The following is a 13,690-nucleotide window of genomic DNA, read 5'->3' as shown; positions in this document are numbered from 1 at the left end:
TCTAGTACCCTACCCCTTTGACCCCCAATTGCCCAGGACAATTGTCCACTGCAACTCCCATACGCACAACTCCATCAGTGCCATGGCTGGGAGGCGAGCAAGTGGTAAGGGTGGCAAAGGTGGCCGAGCCTCAAGAGGTGGGCATGGTGTGCGCGGTAGGGGACGTGGCCAGGATTTGCAGACTCCCCCTATCCCCCCACGTGTGGAGGACCAGTCAGGGACACACATCCCCCCCCCATGGTTGAGGGAAACGTGGCTGACACCATCCCTGCTCAGCCCTTGTTGGACCGGCCCGTTGTGGCACCTGACCTAGCACAGGGTGACTCCCAGGCTGACTTCCGATCGCCAAGTCTAGGCCACGCATGGCGGCGCAAGCCAGTGTCACCAGGCCACGTGGTACAGGGGCAGCCATGTCATCTGCTGCCCCGAGTAGGCGGGGTGGGGAGGCTGCAGGGGCAGCTGCAGCTCCGTCCACCCCAGCTCTGACTCTCCCAGCAAGAACAGTGTTGGTCCCGGTACATCAGACTGAGGTTCCCCCTGCCATCATCACACTTCAGCTAATGCCTGCAGAAAGTCATGTGGTCAGTGTGCCATCGCACACTACTACTACACAGTCCACCGGTGCTCCTGCATCTAGTGTCCAGAGCGGCGTAGGGCACTCCGGATCCCCACCACCCACAAAAAGAAAGAGGAAGAGTGCTCGTCCAGTACAGGCTGATGACCACGACACGGCTACACAGTCCGGCACGCCAAGGAAGCCTAGCTTCAATGATGCCGAACTGGATGCACTTGTGCAGTATGTGTCCGAACATGACGCCGAAATGTTGGTCACTTCAGGGTGTAGGATTACACCTGCTCGACGTCAGGCACACTTGCAGTCCATGGCAGACAGCATAAGTGCCCTTGGGTTTATGAGGCGCACAGCTGTTGAGTGCTACAAGTGCTGGAACGACCTTAAGCGTAGGGCAAAGAAAAAGCTGGCCTCAAGTCATGCCGCAACTCTGGTGACTGGAGGTGGGTCTCCACAAGAGGACATAGAACTCACTGTACATGAGCATGTTGCTGGGACCTACATCACAGAGGAGCAGATCCAAGGTGTGGGAGAACTGCCAGATTACGAGGCATTGTCCGGTGAGAGCACATGCATGTGTGTGTGATTCATGTGTATGTTGTTTGTGGGAGGGGTTCTGGTTGAGTGCCAGGTCAGGGTGTGTGTGCCTGAGTGTTTTGGGCCACCCATGTGCTTCATCCAATGCATTTGGCGGCCCGGGATTTGGGTATTACTGTATCCCTTCTGCCCACAGTAGGCGTTTTGCACTACATCGCGCCAGTTGCCCTTGAAGTGGCATCTTGCTACAACATTGTTCCGTATTCAGCTGTGTTCATTCAGGCTGATTGTAGTTATTCACCTGGATCTACTGCGCATCACTCTGCCCTATTGTCACATATATGACATGCCTATGGTACATGCCATCTGTGTGATGGCATGTGTCATGTATGTGTATTGGACATGCCACTCACAGGCCAATGTGTGATGGCACTGCTAACCAGCATGCAGCTGATGTGTTGCTCTCCCATCTTGGTGTCATCAGCGTCTGACATTTTCCTCCCCTTCCAACTCATGGACAGTGCATGCATGGGAGGGTTATAGTCATGTGGGACATGTGTAAATCAAGTACTGGTACTGTAGCATGTCTGGCCTAATAGCGTGCCATGGTGCTAATGCCTGTTTCCATTTTTTGTCTTTCATGTTTTTGCAGAGGATGACGCACCTGATGCTGTTGAGGGAGAGGAGATGGTGCAGGCCCAGGAGGGATCTGAAGCACGACCAGGCACCAGTGGGGGACGTGGTTTGGTGGTGGGGGAGAACCCTCTCTTGCTGCAGGCCATACTGTCCAGGGGTGTCCCTGGCTGCACCTCCCCAGAACTCTTTTCAGGTGTTGATTCGGATGAGACCTATGTGGATTCGCAGGTATGTGTTCATGGAAGGGATACTGTTCTGTCCGACCCACCTGCACCAGGGTAGAGCCCACTATGGGGATGTCAGTGTTGGTAGGTGCGCCTGTGGTGGTTACGGATGCAGGGCCACACTCCGCAACATCTGATCCTGTTCCTGGGCCAGCAGTTCAGAGGGGAAATGCAGTCCTGCAGCCTCAGGCAGTGCCGACACACCAAGGCGCAGTTCGCCTTGCCCCAGACAGGTGTGGGGCCCGCCAACGCGGTGGCCGTCCGCCACCGGGCAATACCGCATGGGAGCAATCCATTTACGGTATGGCCAACCAACAGGCAGCATCATCAGAAATGATTGCTCAAGCCATGGAGAGGGTGGCCACTTCCATTGTCCCCCCAGAAAGGCAGATGGAGCTACTACAGCAGGCAACAGACTCCATGCAACAGGCGGCCCTGGACAATCTGAGGGAATCCATTTCTATAGATGCCCAGGGACAGAGGGAAGCCCTGAGGGGAGAGGTCCGGCACCTCAGGCAGACTCTTGTGGACCTTGAGGCTTCCACTGTCACCAGGACGGAACAGCTGCTGGAGCGCGTCACCCGTACGCACTCAGCAGAGATGCAGGCAACTCGGGCGGAGGTCCGGGCAACACGTCGGGTGTTGCATGAGGATCTCCGCACCATATCCCTCCAGAACGAGGCCTTCCACACCCGCATGCTTGCTGCCATGGAGGACCAAACTAGGGCTTTGCGTGGGCTGCCTCCCATAGCACCACCACCTCCTGTGGCAGCAGCAGCAGAGGTTGAGGAGAGCGAATCCAGCAGTGAATCTCCCACTATTTAGTAGCCGTGCAGGCCATGAGCCCATGGAGGTGTTTTTTTCTCGCAACATTCACGCAGGTGGCTGTTGGTGGGCACCCTGTCCTCGGACCTCCTGGGTGGCCTCCCCCACCCCCCGGCCCACACAGGGCCAATTTTGATTTTTGATTTTTGATTTTTTGTTGCAGTGTGTTGCCTTGTGTGGCTCCCGTGGGCATCCACTGTATTCCAGCTGGGCACATGCAGGCTTGTCCTGAGTTTGGGTTAGATGCTTGGGTTCGTGAGACACACACCCCTCCTGCTTCCCGTTTCCATGGGCTTGCAAAGGGTGTGCCCAAGTGACAGTGAATTACACAGTGACGTTGGACTCCCATGAGCTGTGTGGGCAGTCTGTAGTCAATACTGTGTATACATTCCTAGTGCATATTGTTGTTGTATTGTGCACTGCATGGTGTATTGATGTGTGCTTGTGCATCCATGTCTCCCTCCTAATTTGCAGGTTCATTCCTCATGTCTTCACAAGGCCGTCCACTTTGGAGATGGAGCTCATGTTGTGAGCAGTGGACTTCCAGATGTGCGTGGCAACAACACTGTACAGTTGGAGGTGGTGGATGTGCTGGCATTCTCATGTTGTAAGACTACGTATCCTTTGCCTTGGTACTGTCATGTTTATGCTATGTCGATTGTATTGTGGTAAGTATTTGGTCATGTGTGTTGTTGTTCCTACTTTTATGTGGGCATATTGTGTGTGGCCAGTTTCCATTAGGGACACTGTACTTTGTGACACGTGTCATGTTTGGGGGATGACTTTGTTTGCTCTCACATGGCATGTCATGCCATGGTGTGTTGGGTGGGGGTGCTGGGGAGGGGTTGGGTGACATGGCACTGTTGTCATGTTGTGTCTTGCAAGGGGGTAATGATTTTAGCAGCATAGAAGTGTGTCTTTTGAACACAGCATTGGTGGTGTTTGTGTAGGTAGGGAAGAAGACAATGGAACACTTCCAGATGTACAATCTCAGGCTGGTATGGTTGTGACAGTTGACTGTCCATTGACACATCATAATTGTCAGTTACAATCATCATTGATTGTCAGCTGGTATGTGCCAGGGCTGTGTGCACTCCACAGGGGTGTGATTTTATGTGAAGTAATTAGCCACGAGCTGCGTACGGGCTGCCTCACCCCGTGCCCTTTCCCCTCCCATGCGCAGTGGGCATGCATGTGGTTGGGGATGTGGGGGCACCACCATGTCCACGGCCAGGCCCCGGCGTGTTGCAACGTTGTGCAGGACACATGCTGCCACTATGATCCTGCACACTACTGGGGGAGTGTATAACAGCTGCCCGCCAGAACGGTCAAGGGAGCGGAAGCGTGACTTGAGCACTCCGAATGTGCGCTCCACGATGCCCCGGGTTGCAATGTGGGCTGTGTTGTATCTTACCTGGGGTGGCGTGGTGGGGTTCCGAATTGGCGTCATCATGTGGGTGCTGAGAGGGTAGGCACTGTCCCCTGGGGAGGTGGTGATGGGTATCATCAGTGGGGTTGTGACATTACTCAGTATCTGACATGCATGCATGCGCAGTGGCATTTATACTCACCGAGCAGCCATGTATCGCCATGCCGCCCAGCTTCTATGTCCTGGTTTAGGGTAGACATTCTGTAGATGAAACTGTCGTGGGTGGAGCCTGGATAGTTGGCGTATACTGAGGTGATGATTCCCTTGGCATCACATACTACCTGGGCGTTGATGGAATGCCAGTGCTTGCGGTTTCTATAGATGTGCTCAGTTGCCCTGGGGGGACGTAGAGCCACATGAGTGCAATCAATGGCACCTAGCACTTTGGGGAATTGTGCCACCCTGTAGAAATCCTGGGCAACAGCCTGCCTTTCTGCAGGTGTTCTGGGCAGGTATATGTGCCTGCGGACTGATGGGCGTGCAGGGATGATGGCCAAGACCTGGTGTAGGCAGCGTGACTGCGTGGCCTGTGACACCCCCCCCACTATGGCACTTGTCCGCTGAAATGATCCAGTGGCCAGGAAGTGCAGTACATTGAGGACCTTCTCCAGGGGGCTGAGTGCTTGGGAGCACAGGGTGGTTGATGTGAGGTCATCCTCCCACTCACTGACCAGGTCGAGTATTATGTGAGGTGGAAACCTGTACCTCCCATACACATGGTCATCAGGCATCCCAAAAAGGCTGGTTCTGGGTGTAAAAATTCTGGCCCGGACTATCCTCCTCCTCCTCCTGCGGTATCCCACGGCCACTGCTGCTAGGAACGGTATGTTCATCCTGGCGTCTGAGCTTGTTTGTTGTTTGCGTGCACTTTTATGCTGTGCGGGTGGACGTACGCCTACTTCCTGCTGGCGTACGTGTTTCCGGATTGGCCACGTTCGTTTCCATGAATACGTGTTGTAGGCGAGCGTGTGAAACTTCCCGCGCAGCCCTGAAATACACGCACACGCTCCCCCAGGCCCGATCGCGTGTGGGACTTCTCGCGCACCTCTGAAATACACGCGCCCAGGCCAATTGCGTGTGGGACTTCTCGCGCACCCCTGGAAAACACGCGCCCAGGCCATTCGCGTGTGGGACTTCTCGCGCACCCCTGAAATACACGCACCCAGGCCATTTACGTATTGTACTTCTCGCGCACCCCTGGAATACACGCACACGCTCCCCCAGGCCCGATCGCGTTTGGAACTTCTCGCGCACCCCTGAAATACACGTACCCCGCTCCCCCAGGCCCGATCGCGTGTGGAACTTCTCGCGCACCCCTGAAATACACGCACACCCTCCCCTAGGCCCGATCGCGTGTGGAAATTCTCGCGCACCTCTGGACTACACGCGCCCAGGCAAATCGCGTGTGGGACTTCTCGCACACCTCTGAAATACACGCACACGCTCCCTCAGCCCCGATCGCATGTGGAACTTCTCTCGCACCTCTGAAATACACGCGCCCAGGCCAATCGCATGTGGAACTTCTCGCGCACCCCTGGAATACACGCACCCAGGCCATTCGCGTGTGGGACTTCTCGCGCACCCCTGAAATACACGCACCCAGGCCATTCACGTATTGTACTTCTCGCGCACCCCTGAAATACACGCACACGCTCCCCCAGGCCAGATCGCGTGTGGAACTTCTCACGCACCTCTGAAATACACGCCCCCAGGCCAATCGCGTGTGGAACTTCTCGCGCACCCCTGGAATACACGCGCCCAGGCCATTCGCGTGTGGGACTTCTCGCGCACCCCTGAAATACACGCACCCAGGCCATTCACGTATTGTACTTCTCGTGCACCCCTGTAATACACCCACACGCTCCCCCAGGCCCGATCGTGTGTGGAACTTCTCGCGCACCCCTGAAATACACATACCCCGCTCCCCCAGGCCCGATCGCGTGTGGCACTTCTCGCGCACCCCTGAAATACACGCACACGCTCCCTCAGGCCCGATCGCGTGTGGAACTTCTCGCGCACCTCTGGACTACACGCGCCCAGGCCAATCGCGTGTGGGACTTCTGGCGCACCTCTGAAATACACGCACAGGCTCCCCCAGCCCCAATCGCATGTGGAACTTCTCGCGCACCTCTGAAATACAAGCGCCAAGGCCAATCGCGTGTGGACCTTCTCGCGCACCCCTGGAATACACGCGCCCAGGCCATTCGCGTGTGGGACTTCTCGCGCACCCCTGAAATACACGCACCCAGGCCATTCACGTATTGTACTTCTCGCGCACCCCTCAAATACACGCACACGCTCCCCCAGGCCAGATCGCGTGTGGAACTTCTTGCGCACCTCTGAAATACACGCGCCCAGGCCAATCGCGTGTGGAACTTCTCGCGCACCCCTGGAATACACGCGCCCAGGCCATTCGCGTGTGGGACTTCTCGCGCACCCCTGAAATACACGCACCCAGGCCATTCACGTATTGTACTTCTCGCGCACCCCTGAAATACACGCACACGCTCCCCCAGGCCAGATCGCGTGTGAAACTTCTAGCGCACGCGTGTTCCCGAAACCCGTAATACGCGTTCCCCACTTTGCGTTTGCTGTTTGCCAGTCCGGTAAACTGGTACAGGGATGGCACGGCCCTTTGCGATGGTTTTGCGATCTTGATGGCTTTTCCTTGCGCAAGGGCATTCTTGGGGGCGTAACTGGCGCTGCTGCAGGGTCGCTGCGACACTCTGCGCCACGTCTGCTTTTGTAGGTGAGAATCCATGAATACGCTGTGCGGGGAAATTGATTTTATCGCACGCGGCTGGCGCAGACATTCGCACAGGCACGCTGTGCGCCAGCCGCGTGCGTCACTTTTGTGAGGAATTACATGAATCGCCTAAAAATATGTCAAATTTCTCAACACCCCAATAATGTAACAGGATGGAAAATGGTATTAATCACAACTGTGTTTATAAATAGCATCAGAAGAAAATATAATGAAGAACTCCCACTATGGGTGCAATGTATGGGGGCCAAACGGACTATAACATGCCTCTGAACAGTGCAAAGTATACAATATTAGTAAAAAAAGAAGCCTAGTCAGTAAATAGCTACCATACAAGTAATTATTGCATCAGTGCAAAAAATCTGCACACACGCCGTTGCTCAGCCATCTCCTCAAATCAGTCCCGCAGTCTGAATATCATACATGTCATTTACTGACTAACGTGTAAGCGTGCCCCGTAGTTATCTTAAGTCTGAAAATACCTAAACACATAATCGTCATCATGTGAATTCAAAAGTGCAAATGGGACGAATCAAGGTCAATGATGCAGTATATGAGCAGTGTAAAGTGCATAGTGCTTTAGCAGCCAGGAAAGTGCAAAGTGCTTAGCAGCAAAGGAAAGGAAAATGGGAAAAAAGGGGGCGAGGTAGAGGGACTGAAGGTTGAAATCTCTACCGTGATAATAATATGCACAGTGCTCTACGTCCATGGATGCATTGATTTATTCCTAAATGTACTGGTAATGAAAACATGAAACCATACAATTAATTATCAGAGATAAATTAAAAGATCACTAAATGTTTAAAATGACTTAGTACCTAAAATATTATAAAATACTCTACTCTCTATAAAAGGATACGTGACAAAAGAACTGTGCATACATGGGCAACTGGAGAATAATCAACGAATTCACCCACCATAAAGTGCAAAGTGCATAGACCATAAAATGCCCAATTTTTAAGGCCAACTAACTTCCTAGTAAACCTACTACAGCAAAAAGATGGTACATATAGGCTTGAGCGTCCCAATAAAAGTATATAGTCATGGTAAACCCTCTACGGAATGTACTATACCTGGGTAACCCTGACGATATAGGTATCTACATCTAACAAGATGTGAAATATCCTGCTATAAAACAAAAGGAGGGAAAGGACGGGGCAAGATAAAGGGCTGAGTAGGAAAGCATAAGGAATCCAAAAAACATTCTGTGTAAGAATCTGGGTATGTTCACAAACATAAAATGCAGTTTTGCAACCAAATATGCATTTAAAACCCCTTTTCTGTTTAGAATAAGTGGCAACATGCAGATAGCTGGCAATTCTCCTATATTAAACTCTGGCAGAGTACGTAATAAGCAAACTGTCATGCATGTCTCCTATTGACTGTGAATCGTCACAGAGGATTCAGAAGAAAGACATCTCCAACGCTGGGCAGGGCTTTTATGAAATGCTTTAGTGGCTGCTGGAATCCTGCCTTAGTAATGCTCAGGGAGCATCAGCATTGTGACATCGCAACGCACCTGTAATCATTTATTATAGATTGGGCAGTGGTGTCATTTTCAGATTACAAGTCAATAGTGATGTCACAACTGGACTGTAGTGTGTGGTATAAGTACACCACACTGTGCGATATGAGGATATTGCAAGGAACCAAGGGATTTGGTTACCAAATAGAGGAACACGGCGGAGACGATTGGCAGAAGATTGCACTGATAGCGCATTCAAAATGAATCAAGAAAAAATGAGTTAATAAAAGGCATGTAAATGAATGTAAATATAAGAATATCCATGTTAGCAATGCAGATATGAATGGTTTGCTACAAGGCATAATACAAAGTAACCAAAACAGTAGGTGGTAGACCCAAGGGACTATACATAACAGTATGCAAACATTGAACATTATGTAATGTAAAGTAATGTAACAGGGCCATCTATCGCACAACTTCTGCCACTTTTCCACCCTTTTGGCACTATGCCCTGCACAAATATCCAGGGTTGCTGTAAGTGAGGATACCTGGAGAGGTGAGATAGGAAGTCTGACTTGTTAGCGCTTGCAGATCAGAGGAAACCTGACAGTTAGTTAACTAGGGGTATTACATTAGGGCATCTGGAGTTTGTTTTGCAACAGGAGTGCAGAGGTATTGTTCCTGTTCTCGTTTGTCGCTAACAAGGTCCACCATGTGAGCATGAGTGTCTGAGGAGACTTTGCTGCAGTGAGGCAGAGTAGGTTTATGAATACATAAACAAAGATCTTACTTAATCCAACTATATTTAAATGCAATCATTTCTGAACACATTTGGGCAGTTATGCACACATGCACAAACAACATTCTAATGGCACATTAGCCCTAATTTAATACAATAACAAGATGAAGTTGACTGGACTAAGCATGGAACAAAAGACAATCAATAACTATTGGTGATGTTCACGCAAGATGCAGCCAGTATTTGGGTTAATTCCTATTGTGGATGGAAAATGCAGTTATATGTAATGAAAGTTTAAAAGAGTACAGATTGAAATATGATTGTAAGTGAATAAAAATGAAAATGAGAAAATCAATTGATTTAATTGACACAGGCCTTTTATTCAATGCACATGCCTGGTATAGATATAGACACTCCAATTTGAATGATATAGGTGCTTGCTGCCAGAATGGAGTATCGAAACTTGGCTCACTGAAGTGATGTTTCACCCATACCCTAGCTTACTGCAACCTCAAAACAAGTGTATGTAACTTTTCTTATTCTGCCAGGCGGATGTTTATGTTTTGGGGAAACTGCTTCAAACTGCTACAAAAGACTAGTGATGAGATAGTGTGCACTTAAATTGAATAATGATTGCACATCTTCAGAGTTATTTGGTGAAGGTGGCAGGAGTGACCTTGCAAAACCATAGCTTACCTCTCTCCTCATAGAGGTCCATTGAGATAACTGGAAGGAGTAAACTCCTCCCTAATGAAGTCACACAATCCTCTGCTGTTGTATTAAATACGATGCGTCAGAGCACATATATAAGTCGTTGTACGTGTTGGGGGTAACATATCTTTGGGGTTGTTTGAAGATCAGGCATTGTCCATTTCTATGTTCGGGCTGCAGTTCTGCTACTAAATCTTTTCTGAACTTCATCCATGATACAAACCCTCAATTTGATTTCTTGTACAATATTACGAAGGACTGATTTGATAAAGGTGCACATAGCAAAGTATTTAATTTGACAATAATCCACTGGAAAGTCATTCATTTATGTAATTGAGCATGTTTTAAGCTGTGAACTTTAAAACGGCTTTAACCGGACCACAGCATGCAAACCTTCCAAGTGGTACTTGGTCCATCCTTTTCACTTAAACTTTAACCTATGCCTGTAACCCTCACCCTCTCCCATAACCATAGCCTTCCAACTCTGCCCTTAATATCTTTACTCATTGTACCAATATTTTACCAATATTATTGGGCTCTTCTGTTATCCCCTTCACACCTACTTTTGAGCTATATAAAACCCAGGACATACACACACATAGGCCACATGGACAACATATAAAGGAGATCCTGCCCCATACCAGTTGGCTATACATTGATACATGATAAATCACGGGATGGATACAAAAAGTGGCGCGCATGTCTGCACACATACATTTTGTAACAGCGCTAGCATGCTTTGGAGCCAACTTTGAAAACAAACACGCTTTTTAACAGACATCTGAGCGTGGCAGTTTCTTTGTGTGCTAAATGATTGAATGCTCACTTCTAAATACAGTTGTACGAACTCCCCAGGGCAGGTGGCCACCGCAGAGAGCAAAGGAGGGCATTCATGGCATAAGACAGGAGAACATATGCCATATTTGTTGACTAGGCTGTAGCACTTTCAGCCCCTCAAGGAAACATCTCACCATGCTCCAATGTATCACAATTCAGACACTTCAGTGAAATATGCTCTCATTTACAGATAGTTAACTAGTCATTCAAATGTTCCGACATAAAAGCTTCTGGAGACATATTTTAACTTGTGTTTTTGAATAAAAAGAAAATGACTTTTACCTTGCGCAAATAGAACAGGATAGATTTTGAAACCTCCTCCATTTTTCAACCTCTGAGGCAGATGCTCGAAATGGTATGTATCGATGTAGAAATACACTTTCAGTGCTTGTCGACTTCCTTCTGCCAGATACGTTATCGGAACATCTTAAAAATAAATATGTGAACAGTTAAAATCCAATAAACTTACAATTTAAATGTTTTAAACCTCTATCCTCGTGTTAAAAAGTGATTTTCAGCTTTTCTAAGTAGCTTCTGGATGGCCTTGTGTTTGGGTATATAAAATAGTTGTATGCTGAACAGAACAATTCAATTCAGTGGGTCTCATCACGAGTTGGGCTGTAGCCCTTAAATGCAGCAGTAACAGTATTAACACCGCATTTAATGGCTGGCCCTTTCACGAGTTGGGCACTAAATGGGCTGTTTTACATCCAACTTTTTTCTGGAGGCGAAAATCCCATTTAGCGCCCTTTATAACCACCGGCTGGACCCAACAGGGAATGGGGATTTACCGTTAGTGCCCAACTCGTGATCCGGCGGTAATACTGCCGGACCAGTGGGCACTAAAGCTATTACAGTTGGGCGGTATTACGGCTGGGATACAGCCCAACTCGTGATGAAGCCCAGTGACTAATGAACGTCAGTGCTGGAATTAGAATGATCATATTCGCACCCACTAGTTTGATCGTGCAGGTAAACATGTCTGTATTTAACATTATGTAGCATCAAGCAGCCGCACAGTTTGAGAAAAAAAGTGTGGATTGCCACTGTGTTTGGGGAGAGGGACTCTTACTCAGTCAAATATGATGTATATACATCAGTACCCGAGAGGTGTGCCCTGGCTAATCTCAATGCCTGGGAAACAAAGTACTGAGGCATACAGCCCTAGTGCTAATAGCATTAAAGACTGACAATGAGGGGCATAACAGCATTAACGCCTCCCAGACTGTGTTAAAGGCCCCTGCTAAAATCAGTCTTTTCATCTGGATTATGGGCGATTAACACCTATTATAGTCTAGGTGAAAACATCCTTCATGAATATAACTAGGAGTAACACTCTGAGGTGTAGGCTTGTTGTTTCTGAGATACTCCTTTTTGTTGCAAAGTGCCTTGCATAGGCTTTTGGGCACCTTGCCCTAAAGAGACAACTTGCCACTGTGATGATGTTCGTGTAATTTATACAGCAAGCGATTCATATATTACTTAATCAGTAACTGTGTCATGAAGAATTATTCAGTTTGGAAGGATCACATAAATGTGAAATTGGGCTTTCATCTCTTTTTTTAGCCACTTTATTACATTCGAGGCATAATACACACAGGAACTCAAAACTGCACCCAACACATTATGAGAATGGCAGTAACAGCCAAGCAAGCATTATTTTAAATACTGCCTGTATTTCCCACCGTACTCATTATGACTGAAATCAATTCTCTGGACAATTAATATATAAGGTATCAACCCCATGAGCCTTTGGTAAAAATGACATTCAAAACATGTTGTTTACTTTCAGGTAAGTTCAATTCTAGTTTTATTTCAGTGTAGTTCTGCCATAAAATCAGCATTTATAAATAAAGCCTAGTATAGCATAACATGTATAAATCCTTTAATACAATCTATATAGACGTATTTCCAAAGGATGTATAGTGTGTGTATTTCCTGATTATAAGCTCTATTGCACTGTAATCTATTAAAAAATAACAAGTACAAGCAAAGTGTAGCTATAAAAAAGACAGTCAAGTATGACAATGCAACTCTGAATATTCCAATTGAGAAACGTTAATGAACCAATATAATGGAATCATAAAAATGTTAGCACAACATATAAAATTACAATACCAGCATAATGTCACCAATTAGCAATGATTCTACCAATAATGCAACATATTAAAAGTCTACTGGTGAATTGCATGGTCAGAAAAAGCAATGAATAATATGACCTTAATTTCAGGATGCAAATGTCAATAAACATACACATTCTATAAATACTATTTGAATCAACTGTCAGGACATTGTATAACTAAATGCCACCTTATGAAATGTTTGGACTATTCACACAGTTGAACTTGCTTAATAAAGACTATGGGAATTAATATCTTTAGTGGCTATCCAAAGAAAGATATGTGTCATTTAACCAGCACAATGACATCAAATGAAATGTATATAGAACAATATTGTATATATTTATTTGATTAAATTCTTTCACATTGGTATAGTTAAAATGAAAATATTTCAAATATGACAGAAACTGTACTGTTCCAGGAAACTATGACCACCATCCTGCAATTGAACTTAGTGGAGAAGAAGCTCCTGGCACCTATTAATATGTCACTTATAATAGTGATTCAGAGATAAATGGGACAGCTGTATTTTGCTAATGCAATGTTCTGTTTTCTAAAACCAAAGAAATTATCAAAAACAATACTGCAACATATGACAACATACTTTGCATGCTACATATGAGGGGAAATAGTTACAGAAAAGATTGTCCGTTTTAGAATTATGAAAGATGTACCATAGTGAGAAAGAAAGTCCGCCTGAGAAGGAGTGGATGCTTAATCAGCATAAAGGGAGGATGTAATGCCTTCGGCTCCTTCTGAAAACAAGAGTGTAGATACAGAGGAGAAGGGATTGCATTCTTTAAAGGAATTAAAAGCAGCATTGGGGTATGTT

General features: G+C 47.4%; 1 protein-coding gene across 1 annotated transcript in view; it reads right to left on the bottom strand.

The window, feature by feature from the left end:
- Positions 1–13,690, bottom strand: part of PREX2 (phosphatidylinositol-3,4,5-trisphosphate dependent Rac exchange factor 2) — a 1,458,907-nt gene that overhangs the window by 250,199 nt on the left and 1,195,018 nt on the right. Inside the window, exon 35 of the mRNA XM_069621155.1 lies at positions 11,021–11,164. Coding sequence (XP_069477256.1) covers positions 11,021–11,164 — 144 coding nt within the window. The remainder of the gene's footprint in view (positions 1–11,020; positions 11,165–13,690) is intronic.

This window comes from Ambystoma mexicanum, chromosome 5q (genome assembly GCF_040938575.1).
Source record: "Ambystoma mexicanum isolate Mex_15411 chromosome 5q, UKY_AmexF1_1, whole genome shotgun sequence".
NCBI classification, from domain to species: domain Eukaryota; kingdom Metazoa; phylum Chordata; class Amphibia; order Caudata; family Ambystomatidae; genus Ambystoma; species Ambystoma mexicanum.
Note: the sequence above shows the minus strand (reverse complement) of the source record. Positions and strands in the feature narration are given on the sequence as shown.